This window comes from Mandrillus leucophaeus, unplaced genomic scaffold (assembly GCF_000951045.1).
Source record: "Mandrillus leucophaeus isolate KB7577 unplaced genomic scaffold, Mleu.le_1.0 Scaffold416, whole genome shotgun sequence".
In the NCBI taxonomy this organism is placed as follows: Eukaryota; Metazoa; Chordata; class Mammalia; order Primates; family Cercopithecidae; genus Mandrillus; species Mandrillus leucophaeus.
The window spans coordinates 1400966-1418536 of NW_012104432.1; the positions used below are offsets into that span (position 1 = coordinate 1400966).

Consider the following 17571-nt stretch of genomic DNA (forward strand, 5'->3'; position numbering starts at 1 on the left):
GAGGAAGGTTCCTTTTGTCCTGTCTACCAGGGGTGACCCCACAGCAGTTTGATATCCAGGCAGATGGTTAGATTAGAGTCCCACCTGCATGCCTGGCACACGTGGATGTTTCTTGATTTTATTGACTTAATTCGTGCTAACAGTCCTGATAGCACGGTGAGGAGGAACACCATGGGGCTGTGGAGCTGAGTCGTTCTTTCTACCTGCCCCCCACGTGTTTCCCGTCTCTTAAAGTGTTTTGCTTTTTGCCACTGTCTGTTCATTGGGAACCCCTGACTGAGTCTGACTGGCTTAAATATCTTTCCCCCTCGCCAAAGTTGTTGAGCTTAAGGGTCAACAGGAGGCCACATGCAGTCGCTCAGAGACTGAAGTTCGTGTGACTTACACAGAATAGACCAAGAAGATGCTCTGAATTTGCAGAGAATCCTGGGGTACGAGCATTTCCAAATTTGAGTAGCAGCTATTGGAGAAAGCCTCACTAAAGAGGAATTAGAAATGGGATGCGTGCCCTTGCAAAGGCAGCCGGTGGACAGGGACTCTTTGCTGTGGTAGAAGGAGAATGGGCCATCTAATCTCCAGGAAGGAAATTGAACAGATTCCTGGGGCATTTTCTGCTCCTGAGGCTGGGAAATCACTGTTGCCATGAGCCGTGTCCTCTGTGGACAGCTTGCTCCTCCTCGTGGTTACTTCCCTCCTAAGGACGAGGCTGCAGACTGCATTTTATAGAGACAACTTAGGGCCGGGCTTTACATTTCAAGTTCAACATCTTTTGTCTTGCAGAAGATATGCGAATGTTGAAAAAAACTCACAGAGAAAGAAAAAAGTAAGTAACTTTTTAAAACAAGTAAGTAACTTGTTTCTGATTCTGGCGTCTTCTGGCATTAAGAAGGGCACAGTGCAGGGTGAGGGCCCGAGCTGTAAACAGAGCTTTCTGGGCCAGCATCAGTGCCAGGCTTATAAAGAAAAATCAGGTGCACTTCTGAGAATGGTGTGAATAGGAGAGGAAGTTTATGTTTGGAACACAGAGTCCAGAGCTGAGAGGCACACACAGGTATTTTATAATGCAACCCAGCAGGTGTGAAGACAAAAGTATATTTGAACTTTTATGGGACAGGGAGGAGAGTAACTGATTCAAGCTTGGCATGAGTGGCAGTGGGCTCTGGCATGGGGGTGGGAGGAGGACATTCCAGGCAGATGTGACAGTAAGGCAGCAGTGGGAGAAGCAGCTCACTGCATGCGCATGTGTGTGAATACATATGTGCATGTATGTACGGGTGCATGTATGTGTATAAATACATGTGTGTGGAGGCATGTGTGTGTATGGATGCATATGTGTGTGTGAGTGCATATGAATACATATGTGTGAATGGATGCATATGTATGTGTACATGGATGCATGTGTATGTGTGGATGCATGTGTGTGCATATGAATACATGTGTGTATAGGTGCACGTGCATGTATAGATGCATATGTGTATATGCATGTGTTATAGGTGCATGTGTATGTGTGGATGCACATATGTATATTTAAATACATAAGTGTTTATGGAGGCATGCATGTGTATGTATGAATGCATGTGTGTGTTTGGAGGCATATGTGCATGTGTGCATTGGAGTACATGTGTGTATGAATGCACATGGATGTGCATATGTATGTGTAGGGACGTATATGTGTGTGCACATGACATGTGTGTATACATATGGATGCATATGTGTGTATGCCTGTGTTAATGGATGCATATGTGTTGGTATATAAATATGTATGTTTAGAGGTGTATGTGTATGGATGCGTATGTGTGCATGTGTGCATGAGTACATATGTGTATGTATAGATGCATGTGTGTGTATGGATGCATGTGTGCATATGACTACATGCGTGTGTACATATGGATGCATATGTGTGTGGATGTGTGTATGGATGCATATATGTTGTATGGATATGTTGCATGCATATGTTGTATGGATGTGTGTATGGATGCATATGTGTTGTATAAATGTTTGGAGGTGTGTGGATGCATATGTGTGCATATGTGCATGAGTACATATGTGTATGCATGGATGCATGTGTATGATGCATATGCGTGCACATGTGCATATGAATACATATGTGTGTATGTATTCACATGCACGTGTGTGTATGGATGCATATGCACATGTACAGAGGCATATGTTTGTATGGATGCATACATGGGTATTCATATGGTTACATCTGTGTATATGGATGCACGTGTGTGTGTAGATACATTTATTTGTGTTTGTGGATGCCTGTGTACCTATGTGTATGGATGCATATGTGTGTGTATGTGTGTGTGCTGATCACACAGTTTGAAGTTGCAGCATAAAACATGAGGAAGGATGACAAGGAGGTATCAGGATCCAGGACTAGGAAGGTTTGCAGAAGCTGGGTCCTAGAGGGGCTTTACCAGTCCTTGTAACTGTTTATGTGATCCTCCTCTATCCCTGATCATCCTACGAAAACTGACTTTTAGTGGTTCTTTTGACATTAATATTTATTCCACAAAGCTGTTGAACGTGTACTCTTTCCAGTGCCTGTCTGCCTGGCTCATTGGCTGAAGTCCCCTCCCTACTGTGACACGCTGGCTTTGAGGGTCCATATTGTCCTTATCTGTTCTTTCCCAGAAACTAACAGGTAGCCCTGGGCTTTGCTTTTCTGCTGTTGCAGCTCAGATTTCATGATTGCCATTTTTAATCACTCTTCTGCAGATAGGTTTGACTTTCTCACCCGTCAGCCACGGTGTGCACCTGGCAAGTGTCCAGCCCTGGGTGAGCCCAGCCTGCACTTCCTCTGCACTTGCACTAATGCAGTGTGGTGTAGCTGGAAATAACGACACTGCTGACCCGAGTGTTCATGCCGAGTTCACGACCACGGTCCTTATCCAACTTCATTCACTGATTAAGCCTGATGTTTTAAAAAATGTTTTTCTGAATATGTTTTGCCAGATTTTATTGGAGATTTCTGCATGTCTGCTCATGAGTGAGCTTAGCCTGTCTGACTTCTTTCTCATGTTGTCCTTCTCTGGCTTTTATTGCCAAGGCTTTTCTTCTGAATTGACTCTTGTTATTTTTTGTAGCTTCTTGAGTTGAATGATAGCCTTATTTATTTTGGATTTTCTTTCTCTAAGAAACACATTTTAATATTAGCTGTTTGTTGGATGGATGAATGAAGGATGATCATTGAGATTACAAAAATGATATGCCTTACTCTATTCGTTGGCCCTTATATAAAGGTCTACACCTGTAAAGATGTGTTATCTTAAAACTCAGCATTAAATTTTTTGGCCTCATTTTGAAGAGTGGGTGTGTTTCTAAGAATGAAAAGAATTCCACACACAGGACTTCTCTGAGGCTAGAATTTATGATGATTCACAGCAACTTAGCCATTTATGATAAATGTGTTTGTTTCTTTACTTGCTTGCCCCAGGTTTTCCATTTCTAATTTGTTAAACCTCTTTTATCTATTTTCTGTGCGAATTGCCACAACATCTTTTTGGAAAAGAAGGTACAAAATTAAAAAAAATACAGGAGTGCTCTTTCATTAAGATACTGCCTTGTGGAATAGGGGGGCTGTTGGGACCCTTGGTGGTGTGCACATTGTAATGACATCAGCCAATCCAAGTATCAGCTTTCTTTAAAATTGGATGCTGGATTTTCTTTTAAATTTGCAAGCTTAAAAACAAGTATCTAGAGTACAAAGCAGAAAGTCTTTCTTGACTCTTCAATGAACATATCGCAAACATGACCTGGAACTTGTGACCCACAGGATATCAGGCCTGAAAGGGGTACTTGTTGATTCATCTGGTCATCCATGAGGCCGTGGTGAGGTGTTGGCAGCCTGCTAAGCACACCCCGCTAGCACTAGAGACACATAGATGAGTGGAGTGTAAGTTTCCACGATTGGAGAAGGCAGAGTGTCAGTAAGCATGAGAGTAACCCTAGCAGACCTCATCCAGCCCTCCTGCTCAGTAAATTAAATCTTGGTAATTAAATCACCCCAGATTCCACCAGCACCAACCTCCCCACCTCCACAGTTGCAATAGATCATTGATGCTTCTCCTGTAAGCTGTTTAACTTCCACATCTGCCTATGTCTCCCCATCAACACTGCCCAATGGAGTCAGGAAGAAACACTTGATACCCATGGGGAAAAGCATTGTGAGAGTGGGCAGGTAGGGGGTCAGGGGAGCTGGGCTCCCCAGGAAGACATTTTTATTTGCAGGGATCCACATTTCAGCAAGGGAGTAAAATGGACCATATCCACTTGATACTTAATACTACTGATGGAATAAATTGTATGGACTGGAAAGGGAGCAAGATAGGGAGGGGCTGGTCCTGAGCAACTGTGACATTCCCAGTGAGGTGACAGGTAGAGCAGAGCAGTGGGACTTGAGAGATGCTGTGTATCATTGATTCTATGGAGGGCGTGTTCCCACATCCCAACATCCCTGGAACAGGTACATCTGACGTCGACAGTGTCTCAGGACTCCTGTGGGCAGCCATGTTGCAGGTGCTGGTTGCTCATGGAGAAACTTGGCTGTAGCTGCTCATTTGTGTCTTCAGTTGTGTACAGGGTTGATTCTGTACATGCTGGGTGTAAAATATCCTCAAAATGATTTTTCTATGAGATTTGAAACAAAAAGTTATTATATACGCCTAAAGGCCTAAATGTAGAACATCAAGTTGCAGATTTGCTATTGATTGAGTATATTCTTCTTCAATTCCATCTATTCTTGCAGAGTGACAACCAGCTATTGTGTAGGACCTGAGACAGGGAGGTTGACACAAAAAGTTGCAGCTGCCAGTGTCAGTGAACTACGTGGTATAACAAGCCACCCCCAAACCCAGGGACTTCAGGCAACAAGGGTTTATGATTTCTCTTAGTCCTGTGGGTTGGCTGCACAAGTCTTGGGCGGGTTTCACCTTGGTTGCTTATGAGGCTGGATTCAGTGGACGTTTCACTAGATTGGGGTGTCCAAGCTGGCCTCAAACCAACACATCTGGCAGCTAGTGCTGGTTGTTGAGCATTTTGGTTCTCTTCCATGTGGCCTCTCATCTTCCAGCAGGATGTCACAAACTAGCCTAGATTTCAGGAGGTGGAGAAATAGGTTCTCCCTCAACAGAGGAGCAGAGAGGAGCCCGTTCACTTTGCAAACCTGTGTGCAGCCTGAGAGGGGAGGGCTGTGTGGCCAGCAAGCAACCAGCCACACTCATGTGCGTTGTGTTCCTGAGAGTGGTGCAAAAGGATTGCCTCCCACTCTGCAGGGCAGAAAGCCCCAGCACCAGGATGTGCAGTTCAGGTGCCAGCGGCTTGGGGGCAATTCAGAGATGAGGGCGGGGCATCCTTCCCACGCTGCGTGCGAAGCACCGATGCCTTTGACTCAGAGTCAAAAAGTGGCTCAGAAGAGTCAGGCTCTGGATGTAAAATCTTGGAGGGTATTCAGGTGATTTATTTCTGTTATTTTCTCATTTTTCTTTATGTACAAGCATGCTATGTCATAAAAATGGGTGTCTAAATGGTTCTAGAAGGGCTTTTTCAGTAAGTAGAAAATAGAACTTCTAGGAAATTAAAGCACGGGGACATGCTTTAAATAGTACTTCCTTTCTTTCTCAGTGGTACATAAAATAGCTATGTGTTTTCAGTATGATTCACGGAATCTTGATTCAAAGAAGTGAGGTGGAGAATAACAGACAGTAATGTGGCACCTCGAGATGACTGTGGAGGACGTGGGAGAAGTCAAGGCCGACCTCAGGATTCCAGGGATGGTGGGAGGATGGTGCATTCAGGAGCCGGGATTAGGTCCGCAGGAGGAAGAAACAGGACTTTGGGTTGCATGTTTGTGTGAGAAGTTGCTTTGCTCTTGACGAGCATATTTGTTACATGAGAGTGAAAGGAGGCATGAGAGGTGATATCGATGCGTAAAAGTGTTTCCGATGTCAAGCCGAATTCCTTGCATGTCCAGCAGAGGACACATCTGCTTCCGTGTTTGTCTGGGATTATCACTGTGGATTCTCTGTGGAACAGAAGGATGGGCCTCCTTCGCATCTAACTGATGTCTGTGAAGTAGGTGACACCTTGTCTACCCGTGATGACATTTTTCCTTAGTAAACTAACTGCTGCCATCAAGGCAAAGCTGTAGTGTTTTAAGAGCAGGCATCTGGCCTCTGACCTCTGCACTTGGAATCTCAGCTGTACCTAACATTCGAGTGGCTTGACTGGACCTCGCCTCTGTGGGTCTCGGGGAAAGCTGACTCCCTCCTCTCTTCCCTCTTATTTTACTTTTCCTGGATCTCTGTCATCAGACTTCCTTCCAAGGCCATGAAGTTCTAAATTAAGCTGTTGGAGGTGCACTGTCCAGAATGTTTGAAAGATGTGAGAGCACAGCTCTTCACCTCTTGGTTCTCAGTTTCCATTTTGAATAGAAGAAAAGATGTTTATCTTAATTTAGCAAAAGAACTTGCATTTGTACTGTTAAAAATGCCCATTTCCCTATCAGTTGACCCAGCAATCCCATTATGGGCTATATACCCAAAGGATTATAAATCATTCTACTATAAAGACACATGCACATATATGTTTATTGCAGCACTATTTACAACAGCAAAGACTTGGAACCAACACAAATGCCCATCAATGATAGACTGGATAAAGGAAATGTGGCACATGTTCACCATGGAATACTATGCAGTCATAAAAAAGAATGAGTTCATGTTCTTTGCAGGGACGTGGATGAAGCTGGAAACCATCATTCTCAGCAAACTAACACAGGAACAGAAAACCAAACACCATGTGTTCTCACTCGTAAGTGGGAGTTGAACAATGAGAACACATGGGCATAGGGAGGGGAACATCACACACTGGGGCCTGTTGGGGGGTTGGGGGAAAGGGGAGGGAGAGCATTAGGACAGAGACCTAATGCATGTGGGGCTTAAAATGTAGATGACGTGTTGATAGGTGCAGCAAACCATCACAATACATGTAACAAACCTGCATGTTCAGCACATGTGTCCCAAAACTTCAAGTAAAATTTAAAGAAGTCCATTTCCCAAGAAAATGGCAAAAAAAATCATGAATGCAGTTTTACTCATTAGCATATCTGAAATATACTTTGAAAATAGCCTTCACTATTCTATTGGTTCAGTTCACTTATTGCTTGATTCAAATATTTGAGCATTGGAAAATATGTCATTATGAGTCTGCCAGTGTCCTGTCTGGCACAATTAACTGGAGCTTTTAGTTCAATGAAAGTAATTGAATGAAGCTACTCTTATTATATAGCATTCAGTTTTACAGGAACTGCATTTCCTGTGATTTTAATAGCTATTGCCTTCCAAAGAAGAAATGCTAATTTAATAAATGTTTAAAATTGCATTCACATATTAAAATGAATATTTTATAGTGCAGGCTTCTGTGAAAAATCAGTAAATAGTTAATAAGCATTGTATTTCTATCACATCTGCAATCAGAACATTCATATTAAATCCTCACTTGGGCATAGAGCACAAGCGTTGGTAGTGAACAGTAATGAAAAGGAGATGAAGCATGTAAATTAAAGAGGTGCGTGTGTGTGTGTGTGAAAACAGTTGCAGAGGCATGTGCAGTACCAGACTGAGACCCACACTTTAATAACCTGGCCTGAACAGTAAAGTTCACTGTGAAATGAGTGCTTTGGAATTGACATTTGCTGGCTAATAATGTCAAGGCTGGAGCAATATCTCACAACAGTCAAGGCTGCAATTGTTGTCATCTTTTAACAGCCTAAGGATGCAACAGCCAGGTTCAATGTTAGCAAATCTTCCACTTTAATAAATGTTCAAAGCAGGCCTGGTTCATTGATAGAAGACCTTGACCCACTTGGGATGGAGCTGGGACATTTGCATGGGAACTTTTTGCTGTTAGCATTTGTCATTTCCTACCTGAGGATGGACTGACTCTGAAATAGGTTGTTACTGTCCTTCAATTAGACAAACTGTCTGACTCATCCCAGATTACCCTGGGAGGCTGCGTTTTGTGTGCCTGAGCTAGACAATGTCTTACAATAGCATTAAAATATAGCTGGATTAATTGAAATAGGCTCTGGAGAAAAATAATAGTCTTTAAAGCACTATGGAGAAATAAAACCAACATGCCTCAGGTTCATTTTCTGAAAACATTTTCAATAGGGAGAAAGATGAATGAAGTTGAGAAGCGCTACTTGTCCACTTTGTAAGTAGAGCTCACATTGATTTTGGAGGGCTTGAGACTTGCGACAGAGAGAAATGTGGGTGTAAGATGTGAGGTTCGTGCTTCCTCATGAAAGCCATGGATTCCTGCTTGATCCATGTTTTCTTGCTTGATCCTTTTTTTTTTTTTTTTAACCAAGTGCTGCTGTAGATCCACGTTGTTCTGACAAAAGCCATCTGGAGTGCCGTGCACTTTGTCCTGCTCGGGAAGGAAGTTGTGTGTATTCATTCATTCTTACACTGCTATAAAGAAATATCTGATTGGGGAATTTATGAAGAAAAGAGATTTAATTGGCTGACGGTTCTGCAGGAAGCATGGGAATAGCATCTGCTTAGCTTCTGGGGAGGTCTCAGGGAGCTTCCAATCATATCAGAAGGTGAAGGGAAGTAGGTGTCTCACATGGCAAATGCAAGAGCAAGAGAGAGTCGGGGGCGGGGGGTGGAAGGTACTGCATGCTTAACCTAATCTTGTGAGAACTCACTCACTGCTGTGAGGACAACATCAAGCTCTAAGGGGTCCACCCCCATGGCCCAAATCCCTCCCACCAGGCCCCACCTCCAAGGATGGGGATCACAATTCAACATGAGATTTGAGCGAGGACAGACATCCAAATTATATCAGTGTGGGAACAAGACGACCTTTGAGTTGGGTCTTGGAGGATGTGTAGGAGAGATCTCCAGGTGGCTGAGAGGAGGCAGCTGTTTTGGAGAGGGTAGGGCTTTGGGGGAACTGACAAGCTGGGGAACAGCAAGTGTGTGTGAGGCTGCCTGGGACGGGGATGGGGAGGTAGGCTGGGCCTGGGTGAAGGGCTGAGTGCTGGGGGAGGGTGGCAAGAGTTTGGACTTCATCCTGAGGGGACGTGGACCTTGAGCGCTCGGGTTATGTCTGCACACTACCCACTCATTCACCTGAGACAGCCCCTCCACACCCCTTCCTGGACCACCATTGATGCCCAACCGCTGCCAGTGTGTCCGAAGTCAAGTCTCACCCGCTCCACTCACTCACAGAGGTTCATTCTGACGTTTGGATGAGCACTGGCCAACTGCCAGCCTGGCTCTGAGATCCCTCGCTGTCTGAAGTGTTGTGGTCCCCAGCACAGCCCCAGGGGGCAGGCACCGCCTCCATTCTGTCGCACCTTGGAGGGACCTGAGACCACACAGCTGATATGGCGGTCCCACGACCCAGTGCTGGTGAGCGCGGCTCGGGATGTCACCCAGCTCAGGAGGGCCCGCTGCCGGCCAGGCTCCTGGAATGGTCACGGATTTTTCTAAAAGGGAAATTTAATTAGCGCCGTAACTGAAGGCTCCTTGCCCTCGACCCTGGCTCATACCCAGGCTTTCGTTTCCTTGTCCAGCTCTGTGTCGTCAATGCAAGAGCACCCGCCAAGGTGGCTGTAGTCCCACCACTGCTGCGCGGGGTCTCTAGTCTCACAGCGCTTTACTGTTACCTGTTTTCTTCTCTCGCTGGAATATATGTCCTTCTGTTGACTGTTTCCGTTGTCTGACTGTAAGCACCATTTTCTCTGTAAAGCCATTTTTGGGCTCACTCCAGCATCCTTCACAGCCCACCCTTTAGAATGGACTCTGCTCTTTGGGCTGGACACAAAACCAAGTGAGGCACTTGCGCTTGGTGCTACCTGTGCATTTCTCTCTGCTGTGATCTCCGGGGTAGAACCGTGCTTGTGCGTTTCTCTCTGCTGCGCTCTCCGGGGTAGAACTGTGCTCTTTAGTCATGTGTTTTCCAGCTGGATACCTTGTAGACACTCAGTAGGCGATTACTGGGGGAATGAATGAATTCACCCACCAGAGCTCAGTGACTGTTGAGGATGCTACTGCTCAGATACGAGAAAACTGGAATAAAATTTGAATCCTGCTTTATTGCAACCTTTGCAGATGTTTAGTCTATTAGCATGGTAGTTAACATGAGCAGACTAAATTAGAATTGTAATGTTACCAGAGGAGGCATCGACTTCATCAGTTCTCGTCACTTACCTCTATTATATGCAACTAGGAAGATGTAGTCTCTGCTGTCCTCTGACCCAAGTATTGTGAACTGCTTTGAGACTCAACGTTTAAACAACAGTCTAAACTGAGCAAAATTAAGAAAAGTAAGTGCAGTACTAGGATTGGGTGTGATTCAATGTGTAAGGTCCTCATGTAGTGTTTGGGGTTAGATTATGTTTTCCCTTTTCCGTGGAATTAAAATTTTGTTGCTTGCTTTCAGTGAGTCTTCCAACTCGTATTGTAATTTGCGCTGTTTAAGAAGTCAAGATCTTCCACCTAAATGAGGTTCATCAACAAGCTTTATTCTGAAGGTTGACTAGGACAGACTCAGGTTTGGACCAAAGTTTAGGGCAGGGAAGTTTGAGAGGGACGGGCATATTTGTGTGTCCTGTAGATGGCATTAGCTGGAAAGGACAGGGCACTGCTTTGTGGAGAAGGTGTGCCATGATTGTGAGGCCTCCCCTACCTTGTGGAACTGTGAGTCCATTAAACCTCTTTTTCTTCATAAATTACCCAGTCTCAGGTATTTCTCCATAGCAGTATGAAAATGGACTAACACATGGCCAACTCTAGATCTTTCTATAAAACAATGCAAGACAGGCCTGTATTCTTCAAAGATGCCAAGGTCATGAAAGACAGTCTGAGGAGCTGTTCCAGGTGAAAGGAGACTCAGGAGGTCTGACATCTAAATGTGGTGTGAATCCTGAACCGATCTTTTCTTGAGTGAAAAATGCTATAAAGCACATTTTTGGGACAGTTACAAAAGTGGAATATGGATGGTAGAATAGATGAAAATACTATATCAGATGAATATCCTGAATTTGGCAATTGTCTGTGATTATGTGAGAGATGATGTTTCTGTTTTGAGGAAATACACCCTGAAGTATTAAATAGATCACATGTCTTCAGTATTAAGGACTAAAGTACTAAGAGGCAAAGGTGTATGATGTAAGACACCTTCTCCCAAATAGTTCAGAAAAAATACGTACTTAATATAGATATTGGCCTGCAGAATCTGTGTCTGTCAATGCCCTGCCTTTTCTTGTCTGAAGAAATGTCAGATTTTCAACTCTTTCAACCTCTTCTTTCCCTACTTTCTTTCCATCCTCCTGCTCAGTTCATTAAATTAGCAGAGATTTACTGAGCAACTGTTGTATGCTTGCTGAATTGAACACATGCACATATTGAGAGCTGACTTTTGGTTTAGTGCTGTGGTTAGTTATGTCAGGGTGTCATAGGAACACATCAAAGAGACCGTTGAGGTAAGGCTTGAGCTGGGGTTTGGAGGATGAGACGTCATAAGAAGGGGAGGAAGGGAATTCCAGGTAGAAGGGAGCTATGGGGGCACAGGTATGGTGCAGGGAAGGATGGCTTGGACTAGGAAGGCAGGTGGGTCTTGGAGCATGAATGCCACTGTGCTGGGTTAAGGAGTTTGGATGTCTTCCCAAGGCTGTGCCTACCTCCTTAAGGGTTTGAATGGTGGGGAGTGATCAGGTGTGCTAGGATTATTCACCTGTTCAGTTAACAAATATTTACTGAGCATCTGCTATGTGCCAGGCATGGTTCTAGGCACTGGGAATTCCTTTTTTTTTGAGACGGAGTCTCGCTCTGTCGCCCAGGCTGGAGTGCAGTGGCCGGATCTCAGCTCACTGCAAGCTCTGCCTCCCGGGTTTATGCCATTTTCCTGCCTCAGCCTCCCAAGTAGCTGGGACTACAGGCGCCCGCCACCTCGCCCGGCTAGTGTTTTTTTTTTTTTGTATTTTTTAGTAGAGACGGGGTTTCACCGTGTTCGCCAGGATGGTCTCGATCTCCTGACCTCATGATCCACCCATCTCGGCCTCCCAAAGTGCTGGGATTACAGCCTTGAGCCACCGCGCCCGGCCGGCTCTGGGAATTCTTTAATGGAGAAACAAACTGACATCCTTGCCCTTGGGTGGCTTCTAACCTTCTGCTGATGAAACAAAAACACAACAAACATCATCAATAAATTGTCTAGGGATTACATATACTGCTGTGATTAAAGTGTGAAGGGAAAGGGAAAGGACAGGGCACCCCTCTTGGGAGTGACAGGGCAGAGGGACAATTTGAGCTAAGACTTGACAGGAGGCTGCACCTGTGCTGCTCCCAGTTTCACAGAAATAAGGTATTTGCAAAAACTCACGTTTCCTGAGTGTGCTTGGATAAGGTATGAGATGAGAAATAAATTGGTGTAATGACATGGTGCCCCCTGTGTGCCTAGCCATCCTGCTGCATCCAGAGTTACTTTCGTTTCGGGCGACTTTCCAGGTCCGGGTGGAGGCTCTGCGATGTATTTCATTGCAGTGCCCCAGGGTGGTGGGAGCTGGGTCATACTGTGGGCGGTTGTTTGCTGTGTGTTCTATGTCACAATTTCTTCTGTGCCCTCATTATGAGGGTGGGTCCTGTATTCTTGTCATTGTCCTTTGAGTGCTATTCCAGAGATAATAGGACACACACACAGGCGCGCGCGCACACACGCACACACCCCCCCCACACAGACACACACAGACACACACACACACACACACACAGTGTCTTTATCTTAGAGGCCAAAGTTATGGAAAATGTGTCTCAACAACCAGAGTTCAGTGATACTAAAAAGAATCAACTAGACTTTCAGAATTCCAACCCCCAGACAAAATATAGGTACCATATACCGTTTTCTGTTTCCATGACCAGTTCTGCTAAGATCTCATTTCTTCTCCTTAAGAACATGATTTCAGCTCATAGGAAAACTCCTTAAAATAGGTAGAAACATTTTGTGTGGTTGCATGTATAAAGTTGGAGGGCTATTTTCATACCTTAATTTCCACAAAGATCAAAAACCTGGTAGTTTGCATCATATACAATATATTAATGGTACAAGGTAGGTGTTTTTAGTTTGACATTTCTCAAGTGACATAGAGAGCTTGGGAGAAATACCTATTTATATACTTCAGCCTGCATTCACTTCCAAATACTTGAGAAAAGATCGAAAAAAGAAAACCTAAAAAAGACATTTTGTATTATAAAGATAGTTTATGGGATATTTGTATTATAAAGATAGAATTGGAATGGTGCTAAGGGAATTACAGGCAGTCCTGACTTAGTTCGACTTAGGATTTTTGACTGTATGATGCTGCAAAAGCCTCAGGCGTTCCGTAGAAAGCCGTAGGATACTTGGAATGCTGGGCAGTGACGGCCTCAGCTCCCTGTCAGCCACGTGCCCTCTGCAGTGGACGGCGGTGCCAGATGACTTTTCCCACCTCCAGGCCAGCGTAAGTGTCCGAGCACGTTTAAGGTAGGGCTGCGCCATGTTGTTCAGTGGGCTGGGTGTATTCAATGCATTTTCCACTTAAGACACTTTCACCTTAGGACATGTTCATCAGGATGTGACCACGTCCTAATTTGAGGAGCAGATAGCTGCATGTCATCTTACTTTGTGTTCTAGTTGTGCTTTGTTGTTACTGTTTACAGATTAAAAAACATGTGAGTCCTCCTTTATTGCAACCCCAAAGTAAACCGCCACAAGGCTAATTTTCATCACAGCTACTCTCATCCTGCTCGGAGGTTCCAGCAGGAACGGCTTCGTGGTGCTTGTTGAATAGCAGTTTTCATTAGGCTTTAAAGAGTGTCTCCAAAAAACCAGAGGCGCCTCCTTTGACTTGCTTGTTCCTCTAAAGCAAGCCCTTATTTTGTCAGGTTTTAGGAAGGCCACCTACAGGTAGGAAGTGGATGAACCTCCTCTGCCTGCCAAGGCACTGGGAGGGAGGGAGAGAATTATTTTTGCTGCTTTTCAGAGAGGAGTGCAAGTCATAGAGTAGAAGAGGCTGCATTTGAAGTGAGGCTTCTTGGAGGTGCCTGAGTTTCCTCCTCCTGTTTCTCCGAGGAGCCCGTGTTTTCCTGACCACACTCAGAGAACCTGATCGGACTCCTTGTATCCCAGTGTTCCTAATGGATTTTCTCTTCTTCCTTTGTCCTGTAGGTGGATTCCAAAGGAAAAGAACCTTGTCACTATGATGACATACCCCCCAAAACACAGGATTCTGTTTATTACGCCAAAGAAGAAAAGAAGAAAACATTGGCAGAACCTTTAGTCCAAAGAGGAGCAGGTGACGTGCAATTTCATTCTACTGTAAGCAGTTCGGAACTTTACCAGGCTAAGAACATGGGATTTTTTTTTTTAGAAAAATTTTATACTCCAGAAATATTATTTGACTTGTAACTATCTGCTTTATTAATAAAAGGTTCAGCTTGTAGGTAGGTCAGTAGTTGGCAGAGCAGAAAAACAAAATTTCACTGCTGAAGGCAATGGGATTCTCTAATTAGGGGGCCTCCAAGATAAATACAGTGTTAAAATAAGCTTACACCAGGACTGAGTATCTTCTTTCCTAAAGACTGATGACATAGAAAACAACAAATCTATCTTTTGGGAGGAACATGAACATAAAAGCCACCTGGATTGTTTAGGTGTATTTTTTTTGAAGAGACATTTAAATGATGAATCTTCAGGGCTGGTTTTAAAATGAGATAATTTAGAAAGTGCTCCCACATCTGTTTTTACCACTCTGCGACCATTACTCACTCTCACTGAGCTCCTACTGGGTGCCCAGCTCCGAATGAGGCACATTCAGGTCCCGTCTCATTTATGGGCGTGGTGGATACTTAGACTGTGAGTCATGTGGCTGGTTATGGACGAGAAAGCAAGGTGGTGGGAGAGGTTTTTCTGTACTTCTCTGCAGCAGCTAAACATTTTTGGAAGTTGTTTTTCCTAAACACCCTTCCTCCCCTCTTGGCTTCTTCTTTTCTTTTATTTTGAGATGATGCCTTGCTCTGTCGCCCAGGCTGGAGTGCAGTGGTGTGATCTCAGCTCACTGCAACCTCCGCCTCCTGGGTTCAAGTGATTTTTGTGCCTCAGCCTCCCAAGTAGCTGGGACTACAGGCACCTGCCACCACACCCGGCTAATTTTTGTATTTTTAGTAGAGACAGGGTTTTGCCATGCTGCCCAGGCTGGTCTTGAATTCTTGACCTCAAGTGATCCACCTGCCTCGGCCTCCCAAAGTGCTAGGATGATAGGCATGAGCCACCATGCCCAGCCCCCTCTTGGCTTCTGTTACCTCCTAACACCTCTCAGGTTTTGTCCTCTTTGCACTCTGATCTCTTGGCTCCCCCTGTTGCTCCTCTCTCTACTTCTCAGCTATAAATCTGGACATCCCCTAGAGCTTCCCCCTGGTCCTTTACCTTCCTGGCCCTTCCCACCCCACAATGAATGCATGGGCCATGGGGAGGCGAGGCAGGTGCCTGAGTACCCGGGCGGGAGTGTGGCCTACATGCTCATGCATGTAGGGTTAGGGTCACGGTTAGGGGTATGGGGTTATGAGGCTACGAGGCAGGTGTGTGAGCATGTAGGCAGGAGAGTGGACAGGCAGCTCTCAGACCAAAACCTGCTGAACCCACTCTACCCGACATATTACTATATATCAAGAGTAATAGAAAATTTGATCACTGTGTATAAAACCTCTTCCTTGGCGATGTACATCCCACACAAGCAGCTGGGGCTGCCCAGCACACAGGCCTTCCATCTGGGAGGCAACCTGGTACTAGAACGTGGCTTTGGAGTTCAGATCCTAGCTGTGGCCCTCACTGAGCATGGAGCTATGGGCCAATTCCTTACTGACCACAGGCCTAGTAAGTTTGTTTGGGGATTGCCACGAGCTTTAAATATCAAATGCCTGGGACACAGTGGGTTCCCAGTGAATGTTATTTCCCCACCCCCCTCTCTCACCTTCTAATCTGTCACCCACAAGGGTAGGGACCCTTCTGGCTCAGTTCAGGACTCTGGGGACGGTTTTCCTGGGGATAAGGGCTGGGAATGGGGAGAAGGCCCAGAATGGGCCAGGTGAGGGGTGAGGTAGGTCCAGGACTCTTGGCCGAGAAGTGAATGGGGCTGTGATTAGAGTTTCTGGTTTTGGACGATGGAGCTTGCCAGTGGCCACAGTTCTGCCTTCTCAGATGCTGAAGGAACCAGCTGGCTAACTTCTCTTTTTGGATTTGAAGGAACCGGCTGGCTGACTTCTCTTTTTCTTCTGCTGTCACCTATTGCTTTGTTCAGGATGAGAATCAACTTTTCAAGAATCCTGGGCTTTTATAAACATTTAATTCTTCCAGTTGTATTGCTAATTAAAATGATTTCTAGCAATGCATTAAGCCGACTACCTCACAGTGCACAGTTTTAGCACCTGGTTGTTCGAACCCTGTTGCTAAATAAGAAGCGATGAAGCTGCATTTCCTTTCTTTTTTTTTTTTTTATTTTTTTGTTTTTTGAGATGCAGTTTGGCTCTTGACACCCCGGCTGGAGTGCAATGACGCGATCTCCGCTCACTGCAACCTCTGCCTTCCGGATTCAAGCATTCTCCTGCCTCAGCTTGCTGAGTAGCTGGGATTAGAGGCGCCCACCACAAGTCTGGCTAGTTTTTGTAGTTTTAAATAGAGACGGGTTGGCCAGGTCAGTCTCGAACTCCTGACCTCAGGTGATCCACTCACCTCGGCCTCCCAAAGTGTTGGGATTACAGGCGTGAGCCACTGCACCTGACTGAAGCTGTGTTTTCTTAAAATTTACTCTATTACTTTGCTGTCCGGTGGGGTTACTTTGCATGTATTTATTTCTAACGGAATTAACTGGACACAGGCTTGGTGGACACAGGCTTTCCCGGTGCTTCATCTCGTGGTGGGCACAGTAATCGCGTGACTTTCTGTGGCTACTGATTGCTACTGTGGTGGGCACAGTAATCGCATGACTTTCAGGGTCCGGGACCTTCATGGAGACAGAGACAAAAGCAGACGGGGCTAAAATCGAGGCCACCACACTGAACACCTTGGCAGATGCAAACAGGAAGGGTGAGAGGGAAACGGGGTGAGGCGGACGGGGTCTGGGACCCTGGGCCAGGTGACCTGCCTGAAGCTCCAGGATGCCTGGCTTCATAACTTGGGTTTGGGTCAGGAAATATGCAGTGGACTCCAGCTTCTCCATGGGTTTCAAAGGTTTGTCCGTGTGATTTTCCCCCAGAAGGTGACGTGTATAAAGCACTGACTCCTAGAAAGGAAACCGAAGGGGCGCTGGACGTCAAAGAGGACCACCATGTGCAGCTGGAGGTGCCTGTGGACCAGGTGGGTATCGGGGGTCTGATGTCCATGCCGCCTTCACTCCATCCCAACAGCTCCTGCCTGCCTCAGCGTCATCCTTAACCCTCTCCCTGCAAATTCTCTCTGGACTCTAGAATGTTCTGTGTTCCTCCTAGTTAGAGACTGCTCATCTCAGATCCTTTGTCAAGC

General features: G+C 45.4%; 1 protein-coding gene across 1 annotated transcript in view; it reads left to right on the forward strand.

Annotated features, from left to right (window-relative positions):
- The window catches only part of DCDC2C (doublecortin domain containing 2C), a 100247-nt gene that overhangs the window by 19337 nt on the left and 63339 nt on the right, over window positions 1-17571 (forward strand). The window contains exons 4-6 of the mRNA XM_011992688.1: window positions 781-823; window positions 14224-14350; window positions 17306-17406. Coding sequence (XP_011848078.1) covers window positions 781-823; window positions 14224-14350; window positions 17306-17406 — 271 coding nt within the window. The remainder of the gene's footprint in view (window positions 1-780; window positions 824-14223; window positions 14351-17305; window positions 17407-17571) is intronic.